Source organism: Larus michahellis, chromosome 1, assembly GCF_964199755.1.
Source record: "Larus michahellis chromosome 1, bLarMic1.1, whole genome shotgun sequence".
Taxonomy (NCBI): domain Eukaryota; kingdom Metazoa; phylum Chordata; class Aves; order Charadriiformes; family Laridae; genus Larus; species Larus michahellis.
This window is the reverse complement of record NC_133896.1, coordinates 147,435,457-147,463,241: the sequence shown is the minus strand read 5'-3', so window position 1 is coordinate 147,463,241 and position 27,785 is coordinate 147,435,457. Positions and strand designations below refer to the sequence as shown.

The following is a 27,785-nucleotide window of genomic DNA, read 5'->3' as shown; positions in this document are numbered from 1 at the left end:
GAATTCTTCACCTTCCTGCTATTGTGCCTGCGTTGGGACTGGAAGGTAAGGCATAATTCAAATCAATCTTGCTAAAAGTGTTTGAGAACAGCAAAAATAAAAACAATCTATTGCATGAAGATTGCATGTCAGACATCTTGTAAAACAAACTGGGAAGTGGCTGACAGCATGACCCAGAGCCACATCTAAAGCCGGTGGAAGTTAAAGCAAACATTGTGGCTTAGAGTCTCATATGTATATGACTGCAAAGTCTTTTCTGAACTTGATATTACTGAAGCCGGCAAATGTTTTGGATATTCTTCTTTAAATTTGAAAATTAAGATGATTTTGCACCTAACCCATGATATTGTAGCCTAAGATGAACCAAACAAAACCAACCTAAAACTGGGCAGTGATAAAGTTCAGAAATTTGCATCTGATCTTTTCCTTGCTACTCTGCCTACAAATACGCAAGACGGAATTTTCTTGGCTGCTTGCAAAAGTGTGCTAAGGATTGATCTTCCTCAAAGGAGAACCTGGGCTGGTGCAGAGGTCGTAAATGATGTATACAGCCAGTCAGCTCCTGACAGAATAAAGCGTCCATGTTGTAAGTGCTTTAAACATGGGTTAGTTATACAACACTGCTGTTAATTGGAGAACATGTTATTTATGAAAATGTGTTTGTTTTTAGGAGAGGTATTTCTATGAGTATTGTGGCTATTAATGCTTAGTTCATCCAACATAACAGGAAGGAAGAGGTAGTTGCACGATCAGTTTGTGTGACATCATTAACATCTGCAAATTAGGAAATTTAAGGAAGCTTGAAAGCAGTAAGGCAGATGATAAACTGAGTCACTTTCTGACTTGCAGCATTTGCTACTTCGTACTGGCATGCAGTGAAAAAAGTTAACATGCAGAGCAGAACACTTACTGACGCCTGAAAGACCACAGCTACAGGTTCAAGTGGCCTTGCTGCTGCGAGCCAAAGTCCAAACAAGATAAAGGAGGAGGGCTTTTTCAACAGGAGGTATGTCTCTCTATGTTGTCTATTGTTTCTTCTTGTGCCACAGAAGATTTTGTGCAGAATACAAATGTTTGCCAAGGATTAAGTTAGGTGTAGTTATACTAGTGCACATACAAAATCTGGGTTAGCTTCCTGCCTGAGAAAGTCTAAGCAAAATTTTGGTGATGCTTTAGCCTATTTGATTAAAAATATAAATCTGTGTATAAATAAAATTTCTAAAGCTTTCTGCAAGATTCAAGGAAGACTGCGAAATTTCAGTAATGCCTGTTGCGCTATTTGGCATTTGTTATCTGACATTTATTTTGCAATAACTGAGAGAAATGTTATTTTCTGTACCCTTTCTATAAATTAATCTGAAATAGAAATATGTGGATTTCTATTTCTTGAAAAAAAGTAAATCACAGAATCTTGAGATGGTTGAGGCTGGAAGGCATATCTGGAGATTGCCCTGTCCCACCCATTTCTCAGAGCAGGGTCAGCTACAGCAGGTTGCTCTGGGCTTTCTCCAGTCAGGTTTGAGCATCTCCAACATTGGAGACTGCACAACCTCTTTGGAAAACTTATTCCAGTGGTTGACTACCCTCACAGTAAAAAGTGTTTTCTCGTGTCTAAATTTAATTTCCATTATTTCAGGTTTTGCCCATTGCCTTTTCTGCAAAGCTGCTTTCCAGCAGGTCGTCCTCAGCCTGTGCTGGTGCCGGACGTAGTTCCTCCCCAGGTGCAGGACTTGGCACTTCCATTTGCTGAGTTTCATGAGATTCTTGTCAGCCCATTTCTCCAGCCTGTCCATGTCCCTCTGGAGTGAAATAGTGGTACATCAACTACTTCTCCCAGTTTTGTATCATCTACAGAAATCAAAATCTTGATCTAAAGACTGAACTGATTCTGTGAAAGTTGCATTTAGGCAGCAATTTGAGAGGAATATTTCATTGCCTGGTATGAATTGTAAGGCTTTTATTCCTATTTCTGTGCCTCCTGGTATGCTTAGCAAGTGTTTGGCACCCTCCATATGTCCGCAATGTATAAGCATCAGTTTGTCTACAATGTATAAGTATCAGCTTATCTTCGCAACACCCTATGAGTAAAATTCAAATTTTCATTTCTGGAAGTGTGTCATGGGCAGGAGTAACTTTCCCAGAGCCGCTCAAGAAAATGAAGTCTCTGGCAAAGCTGGCAATTAGAACCAAGGAACCTTGGTCTCAGGTGACATTTTCTGGTAGCATCCTGCACTCACAGCCTAAGAGCAAATACAACAGGCTGTAGAGACTATGACAGTAAGAATTGAAAGTGCTTAAGTTAGTATTTAATGGATGCTTTCCATAAAAACTACTGTAGGCATACCACAGCTTTTAAATGTGACTGTATTTTCTTTCTGACACATTGATACTGAGATCATTCTAGATCAGATTGAGTTTGACCATGCCTTGCTACAAAAGACCAAACAGACTCATGTTTGCTAGCATCCAACTTGCCACGGATATGGTCACTGCTGCTGAGTAAGACACATCATGCATCTGGTAACATTAGGCAATAAGTTTAGCAATGTTTTCCTTGGTAAGATTTTGCTAGTGAAAAAATTAAACATACGGGCTATGCACATACCTCTAAATAAAAGAAAGCTCCAAGGCCAAGTATCACTGGCTGGCTCATATTCACATAGCTTAGGCGGACAGATTAGGTTTATAGCAAACCTGTGTTGAAGAGAGCTAGGGAGTGAACCAAGAATTGAGGTGTGTGGAAACCAGGTGCTTGAGTCCTGTCTGTGGCCTTCCCCTAGGTAGCAGCGTAGACACACACTGAGAGGTCAAGACACCTGTGAGACTGACCAGGAAAGAAAAAGGAAAGAAGCAAAGCTGAAATAAGCATAGGGTTAAGGATGGGAGGTTTCAGCCTAATAGATTCTATATTGTCTATTACATTAATGAAATACAAGGAAACACCACTTACACAAGAATATAGATGTTTCTTCTGATCTGATCTTCCAAATAACACTCCCAAACAGTTCGACATAAATGTGTGTTTCTTCTGACACCTTCAATACTGAGATGTCAATTCAGAGCAGAGGGAGTTTTACCACACCTGTCTGCAAAAGAGCAGTCTGGGAGAGGGTGGAAGTCCTAGAGGCACAAAGCTCCTACAGATGTGGTGCTGGAGCCATTCGCTTGGCTACTGGGCAGAAGGTAGGCATGGGTCAGGCAAGTGGCTTAGGGCTCACCACAGGTCCTATGTCTCTTATTGTGCATGCAGACCAGAGAAAAGCCATCCCTGGAAGTATTTAAGGCCAGGCTGGATGGGGCTTTGAGCAACCTGGTCTCATGGAAGGTGTCCCTGCCCATGGGAAGGGGTTGGAACTAGATGATCTTTAAGGTCCCTTCTAACCCAAACCATTCTATGATTCTATGATTAAGCCAACGCTAATCCTTTCTTGTGTAATTTGTTTTAAAACTCAGTCAACTGTGAAACACAAATCCTTTGAGAAGCAAACCCCCTTAGTGCTGTGGTCAATGGAAACGGTCATTTCTTATGAGGAAAATGAACACTTACAGGCCCTGCTATTACCACTGCAAGTCCAGTGACACGCCCAGAGCCTAGAGGCATTGATGCCAAGCAAGCACTCCTCTAAGCAGGCAGGGCTGCAGATGACTCCTTTGGCAGTGCTCCAGACAAGCATTCCCATGAGAAAACATGGAGAGTACTTGCAGCATGGGGCTGCTGTCACGTGTAGGAAACCTGAGGGAGATTTTGAAAGCAGAAGAGTCATGAGAGCAGACAGAGGAGTTGACAAGAAGAAGAATAAAACAAAGACTATAAAGGAAAGGTGAGCAGACAGTTGCCATATAATAAGAAAATAAATGCCTAAAAAGGAACGTAGGATGAGGAAAGGAAGAAGAAACGGTTGAGTGACAGATGGCACAAAATGGAGAAAAATATGGTTACACGAAAAGGGCAGACTAGAAGGACAAGAGGTCTCGAGGTTCCTAGCATCACTGGAGAGATCACTGAGCATGGGAAAGCTGAAATAACTGTTGAGACCAATATCTCACATAACATTTCATGGTCAGTCCTCCATACTGTTTGTACTTAAGATTCTGCAGTATCACTTCCCCGCAGCTGTGGCCACATCCTTACTGTAGAATGATGATTTCAAAAAAAGAGATTGATGTTGCAAGAGATAAGCAGAGAAGAATGACTCTAAAGGGTTTGTCTGTTTTGCAACCCCAACATGGTGTCCTGTCCTGACTTAATTCCTGGAGACTTTGATGGATGGGTCAAATCAAGCCAATTTCCATGAAATGCGAGGTGCCCCCTGGAAATATTCAACAGTCCAGATTACTTAGAGGGTCTGTCTGGGTTTTGCTTTCAGCACAAATAGAGTCAGTCTGGAATCAGCACAAATGACCGTAAAAATTACTACAGAAGTACAGACAATTCCACGTTTCTATTTTTGCTGAGCTTGTAAGAATTTTCCTCACAGTCTTAGAATTAACCTTAGAAATACCTGGAATCAAGAAAATTACTACTGGGAGGTTACACTAGCAAATACTAAAAAAAAAGAACAAAACCAAAACCAAACAAAACATAAAACAACAAAACATATTAACCAGTGTTGCTTCTTCATGTAGGAAAAAATAAACAAGCAAACAAACCAAAAAAAACCAGAAAAACAAATGCTGGGAATACAGAAGTCTCTTCCAAAGAGTTTTAACCTCCTCTGACAAAAGGAAAATGGTACCTAAGATACAGATATGCTTGACAAGAGCTGATGCTGGTGTTGGACTAGCTCTGCTCCAACCTCCACACCACATGAATGAATGTGGAATCACCCTTTGCAGGTGCTCACACTTCCTTGGTAATTTAAATTAGACTGTTCTGAGGTCAGGTATGTAAACCTCCAAGAACAGAGGGAGTCAGTCTAGTTTGAAAAGTGGAGAGCCATTTGTGATAGCAAACAGGAAAAAAAATACAGTGGTAGTTTGACCTTGTTTGGTCACCGGATGCCCACCAAGCCACTCTATCACTCCCCCTCTTCTTTGTTCTCTACTTCCCATCAGCAGGTGATAATCAGCCACTCCCTGGGAAGGAGGACCTCAGTATGCATGGCAGTTGCTTTGGAAGACAAATGCCTTAATAATAAATGTCTCCTCCCACCCCCTCCTCCTTTCTCCCAGCTTTTACTGCTGAGCACAGCATCATACGCTATGGTCAGCTTGAGTCAGGTCTCCCAGCTCTGTCCCCTCCCAGCCTCTTGCCCACCCCCAGACTACTGGCCTTCGTGGGATGGGTGGAGTGGGGTGGGAGAGACAGCCTTCATGCTGTGCTCCTGCTTAGCAACAGCCAAAAAGTCAGTGTGTTATCAACACTGTTCTAAGCACAGCAAACTACAAAGCACAGCACCATATGAGCTGCTCTGGGGAAAGTTAACTCCATCCCAGAAGGACCCAACGCAATCTCCACCACTTATTCCATACCATTTGTGTCATGCTCAGGTCCCACATACTTTGAAACACTCACATGTCTTCTGACTATCCCACTGTATCTGTTTCTCATTACTGAAATCTCCCCTTACTAACACTTACAACTTACACTACTCACTTAAAGCATCTCTATATCCATAATACAGATTTATATATTCTCATTAATTAATATCCCCTGTCCCTCAGCAAATAGCTAGATATTATTTCCCTATTCCATGGGCCTCTGTCACTCCCCAAAATGTCTACAAGAACACGCTATGACTATGGCCCATCTGTCAAGGTCATTGCTCAGGACAGAGAAAGCAACACATTTGATTGTTGGGGACCAACACCAGCTTGGTTTGGGTCATCGCTGCACTGACTGGTTCCTTGCGAAGCTCAGTCTTTGTCATTTCAGTTAGTTCCTGCTACGTTACCTTCTACAGCATACAATTCACATCATGGATTATGTTTCCCCAAGGTTAAATCTCCTTGAGGTACATGCTAGATCTCCCCACCCTTCTGAATTACCCACCAAGTACACCCAGGTCCTTAAGAAAGGACAATCTCACAAATGGGCTTAACTTTTCCCAAGGAGGAAGAATAGACACTGCCTTCCCCAGAAACTTTCCTATGTGCACTCCGGGGACCTCATCTCCCCCCACAGTATGCAGGGACTTTGTTTGGGCAGGACCAGAACCATTAGCAGATCATCTAGTGGCTTCTAATAAATTTAAATCCAGATGCTTCCATGCCTTTGTGCCCAATATTCTCAGCATAGTCTTTGACAGCCCATTATATGACCCAATTTTTCCAGAGGCTTGTGGGTGATAAGAGATGTGGTACACTCAATCAATGCTGAGTTTCTTGGCCAAGGAGTCTATGAGATTATTTTGGAAATTAGGCCCTTTGTCTGAGTCAATTCTTTCTGGGGTACCATGTTGCCATAAGACTTGTCTTTTGAGGCCCAAGATGGTGTTCTGGGCAGTGGCATGGTTTAGAGCCACAAGTATGTCATGCAGCAGTATGTTTCTAGCCACCTGGGTAGTTGCTTCCACCATGGTGGAAGTATGTAACACTTGCCTTGGCAGGTTCGTGGCAGTAACCCAACATAGCCAATTTGCCAGGTCTCACCATATCAAAAACCCAGCCACCACCCTCTGTCCCATGGAGACTTTACTCACATGGCTCACTTGATTGTGGCAAATTTTTCACATTCATGAGTGACCTGCATGGCGGTCACCATGGTCAGGTCTACCCCTTGATCACAAGCCCGTCTGTGTGTTGCAATTCTTCCTAGATGTCCCAATGCTTCACTGTGCCATCAAGTTACAAATAGCTCACTGTTATGCTCCCAGTCCACATCCGCCTGAGCCACTTCAATTTTGGCAGCCTTGTCTACCTGTTCCTTGTTTTGATGTTCTTAGTGGCCTGATTCTTGGGCATATGAACATCTACATGACATACCTTTAGAACAATATTTTGTACACAGGCAGCAAAGTCTTGCCACAATGCAGCAGCCCAGATGGGTTTACCTCTGCATTGCCAACTAGTCTGCTTCCACTCCTGTAGCCACCCCCACAGGGCATTTGCCACCATCCATGAGTCAATATAGAGATAGAGTACTAGCCACTTTTCTTGTTTAGCAGTCTCCAGGCCCAGTTGGATGGCTTTCACTTTTGCAAACTGACTTGACTTAACTTCTCCTTCAATGACTTCTTGTGTAGGACTCCCCACAGCAGCTTTCCACTTCCGATGGTTTCCCACAATATGATAACATCCATTGGTAAACAGAGCATAATGCCTTTCATCTTCTGATAAATTATATGGTGGTGCCTCTCTTGGGCATGAGTCACCTCCTCAGGCAATGCTTCAAAATCTCTACCTTCTGGACAATCCATGATCTCTTCCAGGATTCCTGGGTGGTTGGGGTTCTCCGTTTGAGCCCATTGCATGATCAACACTAGCCACTTACTCCATGTTGCATCGGATGAGTGATGTGTGGAGGGGATGTTTCTTTTAAATGTACAGTGTAGTACAGGCAATTGCAGCACAAAGAAGAGCTGCACTTCTGTACCAACAACTTCTGAAGCAGCTCAAACCCCCTCATATTCTGCTAGTACCTCTTTTTCAGTCAGGGTGTACTGGACTTCCAATCCCTGATGCCCCTAGCTCCAAAACCCTAAAGGTCAACCTTGAGTTTCACCTGGTGTTTTCTACCAGAGGCTCCAGGTGACACCATGCTTCCTGGCTGCAGTCTAGAGCACATTTTGCACAGCAGGTCCTATACAGACTGGCCCAATAACTGCCACACAAGCTATCTCCTGATTGATCTGCTCAAAGGCTCACTATTGTAAAGAGCCCCACTCAAAATAGTTCTTCTTTCAGGTCACTCAACAGAGAGGTCTCACAAGCTGACTATAACCTGGAATATGCATTCTCCAGAATCCCACAAGGCCTAGGAAAGCTTGTGTTTCTTTCTTGTTACTAGATGGGGTCATAGCTGCTATCTTATCGATCACATTCATAGGGATGTGACAACGTTCACCCTGTCATTTTGCTACCAAGAACTGGATCTCCTGTGCAGGTCCTTTGACCTTGCTTCTTTTTATGGCAAAACCAGCTTTCAGAAGGATCTGCATTATTCTTTTTCCCTTCTCAAACACTTCTTCTGCTTTGTTGCTCCATGCAGCAATGTTGTTGGTGTATTACAGATGCTATGGGGCATCGCCCTGTTCCAGTGCAGTTTGGATCAGTCCATGACAAATGGTACGGCTGTGCTTCCACTCCTGGGGCAGTTGATTTCAGGTGTATTGGACACTCCTCCATGTGAAAGCAAACTGTGGCCTGCACTCTGCTGCCAAAAGGACAGAGGAAAAAGCATTGGCAATATCAATTGTAGCATACCATTTGGCTGCCTTTAACTCCAGTTCATATTGGAGTTCCAACATGTCTGGTATGACAGCACTCAGTGGTGGCATGTCTTCGTTCAGGCCATAATAGGCCAATGTTAACCTCTACCCTCCATCACTTTTGCAGTGGCTGTATGGGTCTATTAAAGGGTGAGTGAGTCTTGTTGATCACTCCTTGGTTCTCCAATTGATGAATCAGCTCATAGATGAGAACCAGGGAGTCTTGGCTGGTGTGATAGTGCCACAGATGGACCATCATGGTAGCAAGTGGCACATGCTTTTCTTCAATCTGCAGGAAGCCCACAAAAGAGGGATCGCCCAAGAAACCATATGAGTTAGACAGCAGTTTAATCTTCTCTGTATTCATGGTGGTGACACCAAAAGCCCATCTGTACCCTTTTGGGTCCTTGAAGTACCTTCTCCTGAGGTAGTCTATGCCAAGGATACACAGGGGCTGGTAAGAGTAGAGTGCTTTTGCCACTTGACCCTGCTAAGCTCACCTCAGGCTCAAGTACAGACTACTGTTGGGATACCTCTGTCACTCCAGAAATCCAGATGGGTTCTGTTGGCCTGCTATCCCAGCACTGGGGCAGCCAAGCAGCAATACACTCCTCTGGCTGGCAGCTGTAATCTTTCTGCATGTCTCAAAGTTCTCTTGAGGTCCTAGCATTTATTACATTCAGCTTTCATTGCTGAGCATGACCTCATATGGTCTGGAGCATCCATAGAACCATAGAACCATAGGGTTGGAAGGGACCTCTGGATATCGTCTACTCCAACCCCCCTGCCAGAGCAGGGTCACCTAGAGCAGGCTGCACAGGAACACGTCCAGGTGGGTTTGGAATGTCTCCAGAGTTGGAGACTCCACCACCTCTCTGGGCAGCCTGTTCCAGTGCTCTGCCAACCTCAGGGTAAAGAAGTTCCTTCTCATGTTTAGGTGGAACTTCCTATGCTCAAGTTTGTGCCCCTTACCTCTTGTCCTGTCGCTGGGCACCACTGAAAAGAGCCTGGCCCCATCCCCTTGGTCAGTTTGGGTCAGCTGCTCCGGGTATGCTCACCCTCAGCCTACTGACCTTTGGGTGAGAGATTGGTGAGACAGCCTCGATGCTGTGCGAGCACTGTTCAGCAATAGCCAAAACGTCGGTGTGTTATCAACACTGCTCTAGCTACAATACAAAGCACAGCACTATATCCAGGCTGCTCTGGGGAAAGTTAACTCCAGCCCAGCCGGAACCAAGTGTTTCTTAAGCTAAAGAAGGACAAGACATGAAAGCACAGCCAAGAACTACCTTGTTGAACCAGGCAGCAGTGCCAGCCCTCTCTGACACTCACACAGCCTGGAAGGGGAAGCATAGCCTCCTTCACGTGGTCTATACACTGCTTCACCAGAAACAATATCCACACACTCCGTGAGAGACAAGAAAAGAAGAAAGTAGGCAAAGAAACCTAACCAGGTGTAAGATTTGGTTGCTGCTTAAAAAATGCCTTTGGGGAAAAGACTTCCAAATCAAAGAAACTCAGCAGAGGGAAACAGAAAACCAAATATAAAAAAAAATAGGAAGATACTAAAATGGTTAATAAGAACACTATATAGCAATAACCAAAGGCTTTAAAACAAGTAGTGAGAAATTATTTATGCATACCAGATTCCATGAATGGAATTCAACCAAATCTCCATTGACTATAACAGGTGCTTAAACAATTTGTGCTTATGTAAATACTTACTTGTAGATACTTTTAGATGTCTTAACAGCAAAATTCATCCACACAGGCCATCTGCAGGTATGCTAATAGGTCTGCTTCATTATCAAGACAAAATGGAGGCACGTCAAAAGGGGAAAGAAACACTGAAAAATATCCTGTCTTTTCTATAATTCCTCATTGAAAAGGAGCATTAGCATATACTATCTCATTTCAGGAAATTGGACTGAAAAACACACAAAGACAGAAGTAAGTTCTAGTAAATGCTAACAACTTACAGACAGAAAGTTGTAGGTGCAGAGGACCAGAAATACCAAGAATGAAAGTGTACACTGTTTGTAATTATGTAAATCTTTTTTCAGTGGACTGTACATGAAGACTTGAGAATCACGTTCTCAGGTCATGGTCTCTGCATCGAATATGGTGGGTGTATGTATCGTAACGAGAGTCTGTGGCCTCTCTATCTCAAACAGCTTTGTTGTAGTGGGCAATAGTGAGCCTACTCAGTTCTTTCAAAGAGGTGCCTGCCAGATGTCCTGAAGCTCATCCTGCGCTTGGCTATTTGCTAGGGGTGAATTAGACAGCATCTTTGTCTCTTCCCATGAAAAAAACCTGAAGCTTTGCAGAAACAAAAGCACACTTTGGCATCACTTTTCTTTTTTCTTCCCCCCCCCCCCCCCGAAGGTTTCATTGTCTCATTGAAGAGAAGAAAAGATGTTTAATACTCTTGTACTCATTTGCGTGACTTGGTGGTATGTGACACTATTTCATCCCTTGCATGCTGACCTCCAGTGTACGGGGTGTAAGTATGTTTTTGCAGATATAATCTGAAAAACGGGGCTTAATTCTTCATTTATTGGAGATACTTGCAACTAATTTGGCAATTGTCATCTTAAGCCTGACAGATGCTATCCTCTGCATTCAACAAAACAATAGCATATCCTTACTGAACTTATTCTGTAAAACTTTCAGCAGAAGCACAAGAATCACCTATTACAAATGTGAAAATGAACTGGAGAAAAATGGAACTATCCTGGGAGAGCAGCAAGAATTTCTCTACATACGAATGTACCATCATGGACAAGAACAGGAATTCTGTACCAAAAAAGGTAATCTTGCTATTCATTGAGATAAATAATTGTGCCTTTTTTTTTTTTTGCCTTTTATCACCTTTTATCAGTCTCTCTCACTTTGAAAAAATTAATCAGTTGCAGGTAAAATCTGATTAGTCATTGTTTGCAGTCTACAGCTTGATCTGCCAAGGGCTGTGCAAAATTGTCACCAATGCCAGGGTGCATTTGCTACAGGAGGAGCATCCTGTGCATACCACAGAAATGAAGTTCTGGCATCAAAGTGGAAAGGAGGTGATAGATTGAACTGTAGCTATGTTCAATCATGAATAGGGATGTAGCTGCTGAAAAAAAGTGGTTGTGAGTCTAAGTGGACTCGTAGAGAATTTAGAGAGGCAGAGCGAGAGACCCTTCAAGTACAAAGGGAATTCCCCAAACACTGCCATGGATTTTCATTATCTCAAGTTCTTCACTTGTTTCCCAGTTAATTGGATCATGCTTGTAGCACAGGTTACATTATAAGACCACATTATCCAAAAGAAAAGTAGGAATCTTGACAGAAAGAGAGATAGAGATGGCTTATTTAGCCTAGCAAAGCAGATACCTTAATGAGAAATACATATTACAAAAACACATCACATCTTTATCGAAGATTGTAAGTATAATGCCATAGACAACTTTCTGACCCCTGGGGAGGTCAGACAAGGACTTTTATTTTGCTGAATCCTTTGATTAAATTCCATAGTGGTTCCCTCGTTTATTAACCATCTTCTGTTATGCCAGTGGGGTATTATTAGCCTTCTCTAATAGTTATGCACTGTTGTTGCACCATCCAACTCCTGAGCTGCAAAGCGTTTTGTGTAGTTATGCTTTTGATCACTCAGCTCCGCTCCACTTCACCCTCAAGTGGTAAAGGAGAGAGTTAGCTCTTGAACCTAAACCACAGACATACACACACAAGATTTTGGCCCTACAAATTGAGTTTCTGAGTTGCACTTCCATAGCCAGCATCATCTAACACAAGTAGAGGAAAAACAGAGAAATAAAACATCAACATGTTCTTTTTCAGGTGAATAGTTCACCATGCAGGTTTCCGGTGGAACAATACATTGCTCTGCACAAAGGGGTATTCTTTACCATTGAAGTGCCAAACACAAACATCTCAGAAAGCTGCACCTTTATCCCTGGAGGTAATGTCTGTGGTCTGGGTGAGGGTTTCTACATTTGCAATCTTTTCAAGGTAAATATTGCCTTAGAAAACAACTCCTTACATATAGGTAACTGCTGTATTTTCTATTAAAAATTATTTTTTGCAGATCCGCTAAAATTATTTGCTCTGAAATGAATGTTTCCACAGTTCTGCAAGAGATGTATTACTACAAATGTATCAATAATTGCATTATTCTCTTTCATACTAGGGCTCCAAGATGACACTAAATTTAAGGGTGGATTCAAATAAGTGTTCTGGCTGTTACAAATTAAGATGTAGGTGCCCGTTTCTTTATTAAATGCTTTTCTGCTGGGCTGTTGGTGAGTTTGTCAGGAGCCAGACCACAGAGTGCTAGCTAACGGCACAGTCTGGGGATCAGCGAAACCCATCAAATGGGAGGAGGAGAAGGAAATGATGGTGATAAGCAGCTAGGGGCAAACTGAGTGTAGCAATCTCCTAATCTGAGGCAACAGTTTACAAAAATGTTCCGAACCTGCCCTGTGTGGGAGTTAATCCAAGTGGGGTTTAGGCAGGGGTTCGTAATCCCAAACCAGAAGTTGTCACGGCCCGTTTTTCCCTGCCTTCTGAACTCAGAGTTCTTCCTAAAATTGCCCAGTCACCAGTGCTCCTGCAGATTTGACAGAGGTGGTGACACTAGCAGTTTTCTCATATCTGAGCAGAGAAAGTACTCCCCACTCATCTCTTCCTGGGGACTTGACAGAGGAAACACTCTCACGGTGACCCTCAAAATAGAAACCAGGACATGCTGACTCTTAAAACCACTTGTTCCTTTTGGTGGCGTGCAGTTCCCAAGGGGTTGGCCACTGCTTCCACAAGGGTGCCCTCAATAATGTCTGCTGGAAGGGGCTGGAAGAAGTAGCAGAGGAAGCCTCCGCCCTTTCGCAGAAGTTGGGGTACACCACAGGAAGAGGTAGAAAAGTGGCTGAAGAGGGAAGCAGGCTGCATGCCTGCACAGCCCAACCACAAGGGAGCTTCCGAAGAAACAAGGTTCTCACTTCAAGATTTGAGTAACCAGGCCTAGTGGGAGGTGTCCCGGCCCTTGGCAGGGGGGTTGGAACTAGTGGATTTTTAAGGTCCCTTCCAAACTATTCTATGATTCAATGTGCTCCAGAAAAGGAAGAGATCAAGTCTCTGTTGCCCACATCAGGGTGGAAAGCTCTAGCTAGGAGGTTATTTGATCAGAGGGTCCCACCTTATTTTTAAAAGCCCCAGCTTTTTAAACACTCTCTGTGTGCGTGAGCAGTTCAGGAGTGGATTCCTGAGCATTAATTTAAAAAGGAGTAATACTTCTCTGTGTAGCACCAAGGATGGTGTTAAAAGGCAATGTGCCTTCCTTTACACTCCCAGGTTTCACAGTTCAGAGGCAGTCAAATTAGGGTGAGTCCAGCTTTCTCTCAGTTGTCATGCATAACCCAAGCAATGATCAGCGGGAGTTTCAGATGTCTAACATATGTAAGCACATCCCATGGTACTCTAGCTTGGAGCAGCCACACAATTTTTCCTCACCACGGATATTCCTGTGTTTGCAGGCATGAACGGCTCGGCCATTGAAAATTTCTCCTGTGTGATTTATAATGTTTCCCTCATGAACTGCACATGGCAGGCAGGCAGGGATGCTCCAGAAGATACCCAATATTTTCTCTACTGGCAGTACTCGAGGTAAGTAGGTCTGCTTGAGTCTAGGGAAGTCTGCATTCTCATGTGATACATCACACTGCCCATGTTTAACTTACATACCTTGCTATATACAGATATGATGATGCAATGGAATGCGAGCTTTACATTAAAGATGAAAATGGCAGAAACACGGGATGTAGATTCCAAAATGTGACAATACAGACTGCAGTAGATGCTTACTTCCTGGTGAACGGGTCTAGCAATGAGTCCCTGATTCAGTTCTATGATGAGTACATTAAACTGTATGAAATTGGTAAGTAAATGAACATTTTTATTTTATCACTGTTTTATAAAATATGGAATTTGGGAATTTTTCTCTGAAAAGAAGAATAAAACAAAGTTTCTAGCCATCACAGGATCCTGCAGTGCAAGACAGACTTTACTCCTGATAGCTGACAGAATGTAGTTCTAAAAAATTAACTAAAAAAAGCAAAGGCAGAAGCAGCTTGAAATAACAGCTTGAAGAAGTGGGGTAAACATATCTATGGAATCCAAATGATGAAAAGCAACGGTTAGACTTTCAGGGCCCCTTTTCTGATGGGCTCATTTCTCCATCCCATAATTTCACACCTGAGAGCCACAAAAGGTAAAGATCCTAAAAACAAAGGGAAGGTTCAACTTGCAAATTAAGACCGCGTTATTTATGCGTTACCTATGTGAGAGCTAGGTAACAATAGATCCGATAGAGATCTGGGACAGGATTCAGTTGCCTAAAAACTTGCATTATGAGTGTGCCATTTGAGACACCCTCAGACACCGGAGGCATCCACAAGGCTTGCAGATGTGTCCCAGGACCTGTGAGAGACCAAGGTCCTCCTGGTGTGGTCCGCAATGCACAGCGCGAGACTGACTCCTGCCTACAGCAGATGCAGGTTGTACAGCCCAGAGCCATTCAGCCGAGCACACCTGCTCCACGCTGCGCCAAACGGCCTTGCAGACATCATGGGCACTACCGATGAGGTCTCCGCTGGCCATAGTGGTGAGACACTTAGGTCACACCTCGTCAACTACACTGTAGGCACTCAGATTCAGATGGCTTAATCTTCTACCTGAATACTACCACACGCACAAAAAGATCCATCTGTTTTCCTGTGGAGACTTGCACAGGCAGTGTGAAATTTAGACATAGAATAAAATGGCACTCTGCTGATTGTACTACTGAATTACACAAAATACTTTTTTTACATGACTTTTACTTGACTTTTTTTTGCATGACTTTCAGTTACTTCAGGGGTCCAAAAACTGAAGTGAGATATTCCCAAGTTTTGCTACTGTATTTTACTGCTGTTTATCAGGTAACATTTGTTAGCATCCGTGGCACACAGTTGTACATCAGTTGCCCCAACTTCACATTTATTTTGGTATGAACATATGACTTGTAGTTGATTACTGACCATGTCTCCATTGATTATTTAATTTCTTTCCAGAAATACTCACTCCTCCATTAAATGTCACTGTCAATTGTATTAGAGATTCATCAGGCTGCATAATTACATGGCAACAACCCCTTACAAGTCATCGGAAAAAGATGAAGTGTTTTGAGTATGAAATTAGGATACAAAATAAGGTAAAAACAGCTTCTTGGTTTGTATTTGGCATCGTACCTATGTGCATGCATATCTATAATGTGCAGACTTCTGTTTCCTTTATGTATTGACTTCTCTCTCATAAGCTGTCGTGTCCTCCTGCTCCAGTTCTGCTGGTCTCACATCCCCACTGCTCATGACCTGATTTTAAGCTGATCAGAGGTGCAAAGCAGAAAAGCAGAGGAGAGCAGGGAAATGTTATGAGGGTTCTCGGGCCAAAGACTGGGAGAGCACCTGGGATGCTTTCATGCATGAGCACGTCTCACAGGAGATGACCAGGTGAAGGCAGCCTGCGATCTGCACCGAGGGCGCTGCCTTGCTGGCAGCCTCCAGCCCAGGCCAGGGCCCCTCATGCTCACCTTGCTTCGCTGGGCACCTCAGCTTCAAGCATTTTGCAGATGCTGGAAAGCTCACAGCTGCCCCTCAATTTCAGCACATGGGACTGTTTCGCACCCCCCTGGCTCTGGCCTCTACAACTTCTCCTCCATCAGCTCTCCTGCTGTCTGTCGCCCTTTGGCAGCCTGGCCTTAGATGCTGTCCTTCTTCCCCTGGTTGAGCCAACCCAACCCGCCTGTCTACACAGTATCTGCCAAAATCTCCATTTTGAACCAGTGCTGAAATAGAAAACGCACCTCTGAAAAATTAGATACCAGCAACTCAGGAGAAAGTTCACACAGGCCCAGGGTATTCGTCCGCAATGGGTGCTGCTGCTTTTCAGTGAGTTATCCTCTATTCTCTCTGCAGTCAGATGTGGTGTTACCCATCTCCTTCCAAGGTAGAGGACAGAAAAAATCATGTCTTTAGAGTCCTTCTTTCTCTCCATTGGCTATAAGAGAGGAACCTAAGATGGCTACCTCAGATGTAAACACGAAAGTACCAAAAGTGAGCCAGGATTTCTCCTACATTATAGGCAGAGCACTACCAATTTGCCATAGTGATCACAGGGAAAAGTGCAGGACAAGAGTGTGTCACTTTACCATAGCTGAGGTATGTCTAGTTTACACCAAGAACGATGGAGCAGGGAGACTGAGGTATCAAATCCTCCTTCAGAAATCTCAGTGCCAAAAGACCTGATTTTAACACCCCTAAGGAGAAAGGGCAGGAAAATTATTTGAGCCCATGAGTTTGACAAGAAAAAGCACTCTTCCTCCCCATCCCTGGGATACCTGTTTCACCATTATGTGATTTCCACATGTGGATAACATCTGCGCCGCGACAAATTAGGGCTCCCTACCCATCCCCTTTCCCAGCCACAACTCAGAAGCTTTTCGTAGCGGCAGTTCCTCAGGCATTTGTAACACAAGAACGTTACAGGAAAGCTCAACTAAGGGCTAAACATAAATATACAACTGCAATAAAGCAATACATCATTAACACTTGTTAGTTCATTCAAAACAAGGCCTGTAGGTTGCTTGCTGTTTGGATTGTCTGGATTTTGTATCTTGCATGCATTAATGGTGTCTATCTTGGTAGCTGTTTCAAGGAGCAATTGCAGTACACATAGCTTTCCAGCCGGCTGGTATAATTTGACAGTAAGATCTTGTGTGAAATACTTATAATTTTTTACATAAAGATATAGCTTACAACATATGACTACAGCAACATTATCAAAAACATTTCTTTTAAAGAAATATATGTTACCTTGTCTTTCTGATGCTGCAGTCAGAATGGGTGGGGTTCAGCAGATTCCCTCATTTGGGTGTGAAATTCATCTCACAAACTGAGACACCTTATTGTAGGCGTCCACAAAGGAGCACCGATGTTCCGTAACGGTGAATGCACATCTGGGGTTCCATGCAGCTGAGCAGTAGCTGCCTCATGCCCCTAAAGATGCTAAAGGTACTGGAGGTACCAGAGGTACCTACATGGAGATGGCAGATATAACTCACACCTTTCGGAAGGAGCTGTCAGAGGAAGGCAGGGTACCCCAGAGCAGCTAAATGGCACTGTTTAAGCAACTCATTTGCACCCTCCCCTTTCACAGCACAGGCTGATGACTTCCATCATGTCCTAAGTTGAAAGAGCTCAGCCGACAATGAGTGATGAGGAAATACTAGTCTATTTTATAACGCAACATAGACAGTGGGTGTATTTTCTGAAATGAGACATTCCTTCCAATAACTGCTTTCGGATTTTTCCATAATGCCAGCTATCCTTCTGACATTACATGTGATAGATGTTTCCAGGACCTCAGCTTTTCAGTGTTTTCTGGGATCCTTGCTAAAATGACTGCTATTGATTTTGATCACTCATTTTTGAACTTATCCATTTTCAGGTTCTTTGTTCCAGGTCAATGCTTGATTCTAGTTAATTAAATTTTGATGGTATGGGATGAGTAAGTAACTCTTCACAGTATTTTTGGGAAACCCCCTGAGTATGGATCACTCAGATGTATAAAATGCACAGTGTAAATATGTCCTTGGAGGCAAATACAGCTTCTCACCACCACTGACAAGTAATTTGTGTTTCCTTCCTTTTCTAAAATGAAATGGAGGAAGCCAAAAATCTGCATAAAGTGCTGTATTCTGGGACATTACTGGAGCAGAATATCCAACTGATATTTCAGTTTAAAATTACTTGTTATCTTTATAAGCAAGAAAATAAGAACTAAAGAGGGAGAAATATTTGACTATTTGACAAGAAAATAAAAATGAAGATTCATCTTTGTTTTTCAGGATGACCCCAAAAAAGAGAATAAGGATCCTCCTGTAAGAGTAAGTATTCTTGTCCTATACAAATTGGTGCTTTTGCCCACTTAAGCATATAAATACCATTATATAAAATATAGTTGCTTCTAGAATTATAGTTTTTTGTATCAATATAGCAATGAGAATTCATGAAAATATGTTCCTGTGGTATCTTTATGTCTAAACTTAATACATCTCTTTTGGATGGGCTAGCTTACACAAGACAGAATTTACCGTGCATTTCACAAAATGTCATACTTTCCATTTATCATACGAATAGATTTTGCTCAAGACAAATGCGACATTTTGCTTAATAAAAATTGGAAACATTCTCTAAATGTTTCCAGACTTTGTATAAAGTATCATGAGGCCAGATGACACATATCTGTTGTTGGATTGTCCCAAAAATGTTACATCTGTTTAGCAAAGACAGACACCACCCAGAAAATATTTGCATGATTAAACCCTGTAAGGGTTGCAAGGTGAATTTACAGGGTACTTCTCCAGTTTCAGCTTTCTGTCCTAGTTTTTTCAGGATCCATAAATAGGGACAGGGAAAAAAGTGTCCTTAAAGCATAATAAAATAGATTAAAGACCAAATAAACTTCAAAATCTAACTTTAAAGTTCAAAAAACAGAAAGATTTCGTGGCAGGATGAACTAATTTATCACTGGTTTAAATTTGGGGAGAAGAACTTTTAACTGGTATATACCTAAAAATCATACAAATTAGGTTTTTATAGAAAGAAAATGTATCAGGAAATTAAACACCAAATTTTATTAATATTTGCCTATAGGGTGAAATGCACTGATTGCTTTGATTTTAGGTAAGGAACAACACATACAAATTTGAAAATTACAATAAGAAAAAGAAGTACATTCTGAAAATCAGAGCACGTGGAAGAAACTGTCTCTTGAGCTCAGACTGGGGGGAATGGAGTGAACCCATCGAGTTTGGTAAGACTGTGAAATATTATTTTAATTTTTTTCTTTTTAGTATTACCACGTTTGCCTCCCTTTCTCCCTCACACTCACAGACGGGAAGAAAATCTTAATTCTTACCCAATGACATGAAAGGAACCGGGCGGAAAATATTACTGTGGATGGGATGCTTGAGTACTATGGCAACAGAGGCTGATACCTGCCTTTGACTAGTTGGGATTGTGGAGGCAGCAGTTTCTCAGGTGCCAGGGCTACAGGAACATGCTGACACAGATCCAGCGCAGAGTGCCTTTCAGCTCTTTAAGCTTCTGCCATGAATATTATCCTCTTCCTTCCGCATCTTTTTACAGTTCCACCACTTTTGCTCTATTTTTCATTCTGTGACGCTGTCTCTCCTTCTCCTTTTCTGGATTTTTTTCTTTTTTTTTAAATTCTGTACGTTTTAAATGTTCAAAGTGGTTCAAAATGTGTCAAGCGTACCTGAACGTTTTGACAAAGTACTGTAAGAAGTCAAGTTGAAGTCCTTCAGATTATTTGAAAAATGGTGTGAAATTTGCATTCATTACCAACAGACACAAAGGCAACTTTTTGGCATGCTAAGATATTTCCCTCTCTTGGATGTTTCAGGTCAAGGGAAAGATTACTTTATTTTCGTGATTTTATTTCTGATAGCACTTGGAACAATCTCAGTGATGCTGCTCCCATATTGTCTTTTCAAAAGGTAAATCAACCCTATTGATGTAGAAACTATTGGTATAGTATTATTTCTATGAAACACATTCCTCCTATCTTCTACCTTCTTACCTACAAACTTAAATAATCTGATTATCAGTACCATGAAGTATGATTACCAGTATTGTTGTGGATGCCACTTTGACATGCAAGATCACATCAAGTGAAAGAGGGGGAAAGAATGTTAAAGTTAGTAAGTGATAGATTCCACCAGATCCTGAAAAAAAAACAAAAACAAAATAAAAAAAAATGCCAGAAACCTCTATTCTTACCTTTAAGCATTTAACATCCACATCACTCTGAAGTCATTGGCTTCATACAGTACCTGACAAGAGGAAATGAGGACAAACGAATGTGTCATTATTTTGATAAAACTTCTCACTTAGTGGTGTAAGAAAGTTATCACAGAATGGTAAGTGTTGGAAGGAACCTTCAGAGATCATGTAGCCCAAGCCCCCTGCCAAAGCAGGTTCACCTGGAGCAGGCTAGACAGGAACGCATCCGGGCGGGTTTTGAACATCTCCAGAGAAGGAGACTCCACAACCTCTCTGGGCAGCCTGTTCCAGTGCTCTGCCACCCTCAAAGTAAAAAAGTTCTTCCTCACGTTGAGATGGAATTTCCTGTGTTGCCGTCTGTGTCCATTAACCCTGGTCCTGTTGCCGAGCACCACTGAGAAGAGTCTGGCCCCATCCTCTTGACACCCACTCTTTAGGTATTTATAAGCATTGATGAGATCCCCTCTCAGTCTTCTCTTCTCCAGGCTAAACAGACCCAGGTGGCTAAGTCTTTCCTCATAAGAGAGAGGTTCCAGTCCCTTGATGGTCTTCGTAGCCCTCTGCTGGACTCTCTCTAGTAGTTCCTTGTCCTTCTTGAACTGGGGAGCCCAGAATTGGACACAGTACTCCAGATGTGGCCTCACCAGGGCAGAGTAGAGGGGGAGGATGACCTCCTTCCACCTGCTGGCCACACTCTTCTTGATGCACCCTAGGAGACCATTGGCCTTCTTGGCCACAAGGGCACACTGCTGACTCATGGTAAACTTGTTGTCCACCAGGACTTCCAGGTCTCTTTCCACAGAGATGTTCTCCAGGAGGTCAGCCCCCAACCTGTACTGGTGCATGGGGTTATTCCTTCCCAGGTGCAGCACCCTACACTTACCCTTGTTGAACTTCATTAAATTCCTCTCCACCCAACTCTCGAGCCTGTCCAGGTCCCCATGAATGGCAGCACAGCCTTCCGGTGTGTCAGCCACCCCTCCCAGTTTTGTGTCATCAGCAAACTTGCTGAGGGTACGCTCTGCCCCCTCAGGTCATTGATGAATACGTTGAACAAAACTGGATGCAGTACTGATCCCTGGGGAACATCTCTAGCTACAGGCCTCCAACTAGACCCTGCGCCGCTGATCACAACCTTCTGAGCTCTGCCATTCAGCCAGTTCTCAATCCACCTGTCATGTGATTTACTGAAAGTCATCGTTTAATAAAATATTTACTGTGACTCTCGTCACAAAATAAATTTTAGTTACCCAAGTGATAAGTATAACAATAGTTACCCACCAGGGTACACTCAAAATACTTTACTTCTCACATAGTGATTTTTAGAACAACAGCTATTCAATCTTGAAAGTAAAAAATGTCCTTAAGGTATAACACAAAAATTTTGTGTAAGTTATATTACCAGTATTTTTAATTTCTTCACAATCCCATTTTCTATCCAAAGATATTGCAGTTTCAAGAACATATTTTCACCCATTCCACAACCAAGAGACAAGTTCAATGCGTCAAATGGTGAAGATACCCAGGTATGCTTTCTTTTCAATTCAAATTTGATAACTATAAGACATGATAGGCCAAAGACTAGAATAATTGGCATTTCAAGATGAGCATTAAATTTGATCCTTTAAAAAATAATTTGCTCCCATGCAAAGTATGCTGTTTCGAAACTAGAAATGCTCCATGCCAATGCTGAGACTAGTGATTTTCCTGTATGTGTTTGCCGTCATATTTTACGACCCAAGTTATCAGTTTTACTGAGACCAGCAATTTCTGTGTGTGCCAGTTTTGATAGCTTGCTGTTCACACTTTGAAAATAACCTAGGTAAGAAAGCATTTGCCATTAGCACTCTCAAATATCAATGATCATAAGACAATGTGAGTATATATTTTATAAGTCTGGCTATACCCCTATTAAAAAAAAAAAACAAACCACAACAAAACGAACAAATCTGTTGCACTGAATCATGGGAAACAGGGCTGGAAAGTCTCAACAGCTTAACTAGCCTTCCTCTTTGCTTCAGCATAGCATTAGTTATGACAATTTTGATGTTTTGTGCAAATTGTGTTCGATCAATATTCTGCGGCATCCCTGTGCAGTTTATTCTAATGTTCAATCATTCTTCCTTTTAGAAAGCTTTTTTAAGAGCCTGTTTTACTGCACTTAAAATCCATCACATCTTATCCGTATTCCTTTACTGTTTACATCTTACATATTTGCACACTGTCAACAGCACCTAATTCTTCCCGTCTTTCTTCACATGTCACGACAACCAGGCTGCAAACCTTTCTTGTTTCTCTTATAGAATCATAGAATCACAGAATTGTTAGGGTTGGAAGGGACCTTAAAGATCATCTAGTTCCAACCCCCCTGCCATGAGCCCTGCTCCCACTAGATCAGGTTGCTCAGAGCCCCATCCAGCCTGGCCTTGAACACTTCCAGGGATGGGGCTTCCACCACCTCTCTGGGCAACCTGTTCCAGTGTCTCACCACCCTCATGGTGAAGAACTTCTTCCTAACGTCCAGTCTGAATCATCCCATCTCTAGTTTGCATCCATTCCCTCTAGTCCTACCATTACCCAACACCCTAAAAAGTCCCTCACCAGCTTTCTTGTAGGCCCCCTTAAGATACTGGTAGGCCACTATAAGGTCTCCTCGGAGCCTTCTTTTCTCCAGACTGAACAACCCCAATTCTCTCAGTCTGTCCTCATAGAAGAGGTGCTCCAGCCCTCTGGTCATCCTCGTGGCCCTTCTCTGGACACGTTCCAGCACGTCCATATCTTTCTTGTAGTAGGGGCTCCAGAATTGGACGCAGTACTCCAGGTGGGGTCTCACGAGAGTGGAGCAGAGGGGGAGAATCACCTCCCTCGACCTGCTGGCCACGCTTCTCCTGATGCAGCCCAGGATACAATTGGCTTTCTGTGCCGCTAGTGCACACTGACGGCTCATGTTGAGCCTCTCGTCCACCAGCACCCCCAAGTCCTTTTCTTCAGGGCTGCTCTCAAGCCAGTCACTGCCCAGCCTGTATTGGTGCTTGGGATTGCCCTGACCCAGAGGGAGGATCTTGCACTTGGTCTTGTTGAACTTCATGAGGTTGGCATGGGCCCACCTCTCCAGCCTGTCAAGGTCCCTCTGAATGGCATCCCTTCCCTCCAGCGTGTCAGCCGCCCCACACAGCTTGGTGTCGTCAGCAAACTTGCTGAGGGTGCACTCAATGCCACTGTCCATGTCGCCAACAAAGATGTTAAACAAGACCGGTCCCGGTACTGATCCTTGAGGGACTCCACTCGTCACTGGCCTCCACTTGGACATGGACCCATTGACAGCCTCTCTTTGGGTGCAGCCATCAAGCCAGTTCTTTATCCACTGAATTGTCAGTCCATCAAACCCATATTTTATCAGCTTCGAGACCAGGATGTCATGAGGGACAGTGTCAAAGGCTTTGCTCAGGTCCAGGTAAATGACGTCAGTTGCTCTCCCCTTGTCTATTGATGTTGTGACTTTCTCATAGAAGGCCACCAGGTTTGTCAGGCACGATTTGCCCTTGGTGAAGCCGTGTTGATTGTACCTAATCACCTCTTCATTATTCTTCTGCCTCAGCAGTGCCTGCAGGAGGATCTGCTCCATAATCTTACCAGGCACAGAGGTGAGACTGACTGGCCTATAGTTCCCTGGTTCCTCCTTCTTTCCCTTTTTGAAAATGGGGATTATGTTTCCCTTTTCCCATCAGTGAGGACCTCACCAGACTGCCATGACTTTTGGAATATAATAGAGAGATATAATAGAGAGCGGTTTAGCAACCTCAGCCGCCAGTTCCTTCAGTACCCATGGGTGTATCCCATCGGGTCCCGTGGACTTGTGCACTTCCAGGTTCATCAGATGGTCACAAACCTGTTCTTCACTTACAACGGGCAGTTCTTTCCAACCCCTGCCATCATCTTCTGTGACTCTAGGAGTGTGGCTGGAGCCCTTGCCAGTGAAGACTGAGGAAAAGAAGTCGTTGAGAACCTCAGTCTTCTCCATATCATTTGTCGCCAGTTCTCCAGTTTTCTTTCTGAGGGGGCCCACACCTTCCCTAGTCGTCTTCTTACCATTAATATGGTCAGTGAATGTTTCCTATCAGCTGGCTAGAGCAAAGACATACTTAAATCAATAAATCAGGCTACTTGTTTAGTGCCTACAATGTTTCAGTGGACAACACCAACCACCCTTTTCAAAGAGGCTGTCAAAAGTCCTCAGAAATTTTCTTTCAACCCTTTAACAGTAATAGCTTTGAGGATTCTTTCTAAAACTCTCCAGTTTTGGCATCTATATACCAGAACATGGTCCTAATCTATTTGGCTTTGGTCCTACCATCTTTGGCTTTAACAGAAGGCAGGTAGCAATGTAACTCAGATACACATTAAGTCATAAATACCTGCTATCTCACTTCATATCAGGCTGCCAGAGCTAAGGCTACAGAGCAGCAGTCCATAGTCTATCACCTTATTATATAGTAATTGCTAGCAAAGTAGGAAGCAGTCCTTCAAAAAATCGCAGACCCTCCGGATTGCTTGCTTTTACTAAAGTTGAGGAGCTTCCCAATTCCTGTGCACACGCTGCCAGAATTACTCCCAATGTCTCCACTGCGACCCAGAAGCCTTTGGGGATGTGGTTTTGTAAACGGTGGCACAGGCACTTTCACGCAGGCAGGAACTTATCAGGAGCCATTATCAGAGTTCACATGAAGCCCTCGGCTGGGGTTGCCTCACACCTGCCAACAGGCACCGTGAAGGTAATTCGTAAGTCTCCGACGCGTCACAACAGTTTCTAGACTCTTCTTTGCCTAATTTAATCTAGTCTTAAAGCCTGGTTTTATTTTATGTCTTCTCCCCCCTCTCTCAGGTATCTAACGCTGGTGGAGTGCTGTAATTCTTCAAAGCAGAAAATAAAGCACAACAAATAGGTTCTCAGGAGAGCTCTCCTTCTCCATTGATACCGGTACTCTCACTTCCTAGCATTTAGTGCCAATATATTTAGGAGCTGTATTTTGAACCTGTAACGTCCTTTAATCACACTTTTTAAAGCTTGCATTTCCTTATTTGGTCCCTACTTACTCAACGACCTTTCACATTTTCTCATCATTTGTCCTGTTCCACAATGCAGCTTTCCCTGAGATCACTGAAAAACTTCACGATTTGCAACCTTAACCTTTCTGCACCGAGTTTGCACTTGTATCCTTAACACTCGTGTTAAAGAGCTGCCAGTTTTCCCATTTGCTGTAAGATCCCACCGATCAATTCACTCAGTTCCTCAGACACCTTGCATTCCTCTAACCCATTTTATTTCACTCATCCTCCTTTACTTGTTGGTCATTCTCACCCCAGATGCTTTCCTCACCCTGGATTACATTTTTAATACTTTTTTTTTCCCCCTCTTTTTCCTGAATTAAAATACATTCCATGAACTTGCAAGACATACTGTGTGTGCAGATGCATTGCTTTCCTCAGAAAATGACCAAGTAGCATAAAAACTCCATGGCCATGGAGCCCTGCAGTGCTTACCCATCCTGCAGATTTCCTACACAAAATTCCCCACCCAGACATCCTGGTTTGATGTTCCGTAACATACCCTACCCTTTATATGACAGCAAGCTTGCTTCTTTTTTTCCTTGCTTTTATTTTTTTTTCTTCATTTTTTTTCTCTTTTTCCAGTACTGTCCCTCCTATTTGTTTTTTTTTTTTTAGAAAAGACAACTAAATTTATCTCCCCTCAACATTTTAAGCCCCAAGTCCTGTATCCGTTCTATGGCCTGACCCAATAACTGCCAGTCTCAGAGAACTCGAGGTCCACATAAAACCATACGATAGGAACTAAAATGTTTTCTCTATAAGTCTAGTTAATTCCTGCATGTGGAAAACTCAGGCAATGCTCACTGAATAAATTTATTCTGTCATCGCAGTCAAGGTTGTCCAGCATTTAAGCTAACTTTTATTTCTTTTTCCTTCAGCTGATAAATAGCTAGCACTGACTGTACATGTTAAAAGTCAAACAATGCTTAACTGTCCTTAAAACTGTTTTCTCCTGCTTTGCAAGCATTTCTTGTGTATTAAAATAGCAAAACAAGGTGCGTTTAGTACTGGTGTATCTAAGATTTAGAAATGTTCTCTGACCAAGTGATCCTGCGGCTCATTGCATCTTACAGAATTTTTTTTTCCTCTTTAGACAGAATACGTAAATCTACCAAAAAAGAGCCATACGGAGGAAATCACTATAGTTGAAGAGATGGTCTAACTTTCCCAGAAGAAAACACAACTTGGATTCCCCAACATGAAAGAAAATCACGGATCTTGACAACTAAGGAGTACTTCAAAGCACAGACTTGAATCGAATACCACCACCTATAAAACTATCTGTCACATGAAAAACCACCTAAAATGGAGCAGGCGAAAGAAGTGGAGAAAACCTGGTAAAAAGCTGTTCTTTTCCCTTTGTTCAAAACCACAACGCCTGGCAGCTAAGCTTTTCTGCAAACACCTGCTGCGAAGACGGGCTTAAACCTTGCCGAGATTTTCTTTGCAGTGTGAGGCAAGGCCTCTCATCCACAACACGGAAGAAACTTATTATTTCCTGTTGTTGTTGCTGTGGTGCTTCTTCCAGCTGAATATGATGATTTCCTATAGGACTGCGCAGGAATGCCACGGTAGTTAACTTTCCCACCTAACCATTTTTGTATACCCCAAGTATTTTCTGAAGCAGACACTAGCTATTTGAAGTGCGTTTAAAATTGCCCTTCAACCTTGCAACCAGCAATACCAAACTGTCACTGTATATTCAATAAACTTTATGCAACACAGAAAATGGGAAATAAAATGCCACTTGCCAAAAGTAACCCTTATTGCTGGGCTGCCAGTCAGCCATTTCATAAGCTCGGTACTTCCAATGCAAATGCAAACACCTGCAATAGCAATATGGACTTAACTCACACAGGTATTATTTAACTCTTAAAAAAATGCAGTGTTAACAGTTGTGAGAATTGAAATTAAACCTGTATGTAACCTGATTTAATAACTGGTTTTTAAATGGAAAGATTTCCTCACACCAATGTATTTTATTTATTCCTTTTGAAGTGTGCAAGCCCTATTTCCAATGCCTCTTAAAAATAATATAGGCTTTAGATGCCGGTATTTTCTTATACAAATTCCAGATCTTATCCTGTTAAAAATATTTTTAAAAATAAATGCATTTCAATGAGTAACTGTTTCAATAAGGCAGAAAACAAATGCTTTTTTTAAAAGTCTCATTTATTGTTCGCCTCTTATGTTCCCACGCTGCATAATCATACATTGAAAATTGCTGCTGCATGACTAAGGGAAGCCACATATTAAAAAAAAAATAAAAATGAACAACAAGTAGTACATGCTGAACACACAGCATAGGTAAACTGCAGTTTCACTTAAAAAAACACCTACACTTGCATTGATTTATTTTCCTATTTCTTCTGGTTAAAATCTAGTTCTGGAGGGGAAGGGGGTAGAC

At 42.6% G+C, this 27,785-nt stretch overlaps 1 protein-coding gene across 4 annotated transcripts; it reads left to right on the top strand.

The window, feature by feature from the left end:
• The first annotated feature begins 817 nt into the window (after positions 1 to 817).
• Positions 818 to 27,521, top strand: LOC141751176 (granulocyte-macrophage colony-stimulating factor receptor subunit alpha-like). 4 transcript variants are annotated; one of them, XM_074607562.1, is made up of 12 exons: positions 818 to 1,006; positions 10,755 to 10,872; positions 11,043 to 11,179; positions 12,210 to 12,330; positions 13,901 to 14,030; positions 14,123 to 14,301; positions 15,476 to 15,615; positions 18,310 to 18,348; positions 19,148 to 19,277; positions 19,890 to 19,983; positions 21,714 to 21,795; positions 26,472 to 27,521. In XM_074607562.1, the coding sequence occupies exons 2-12, from the start codon at positions 10,785 to 10,787 to the stop codon at positions 26,538 to 26,540; spliced, it is 1,209 nt and encodes a 402-aa protein (XP_074463663.1). In that variant the 5' UTR covers positions 818 to 1,006; positions 10,755 to 10,784; the 3' UTR covers positions 26,541 to 27,521. The 4 variants fall into 4 exon arrangements, with proteins under 4 accessions (XP_074463663.1, XP_074463681.1, XP_074463685.1 ...); XM_074607580.1 differs by lacking the exon at positions 19,890 to 19,983; XM_074607572.1 differs by lacking the exon at positions 10,755 to 10,872 and having other exon boundaries at positions 866 to 1,006.
• The last annotated feature ends 264 nt before the right edge of the window (positions 27,522 to 27,785 follow it).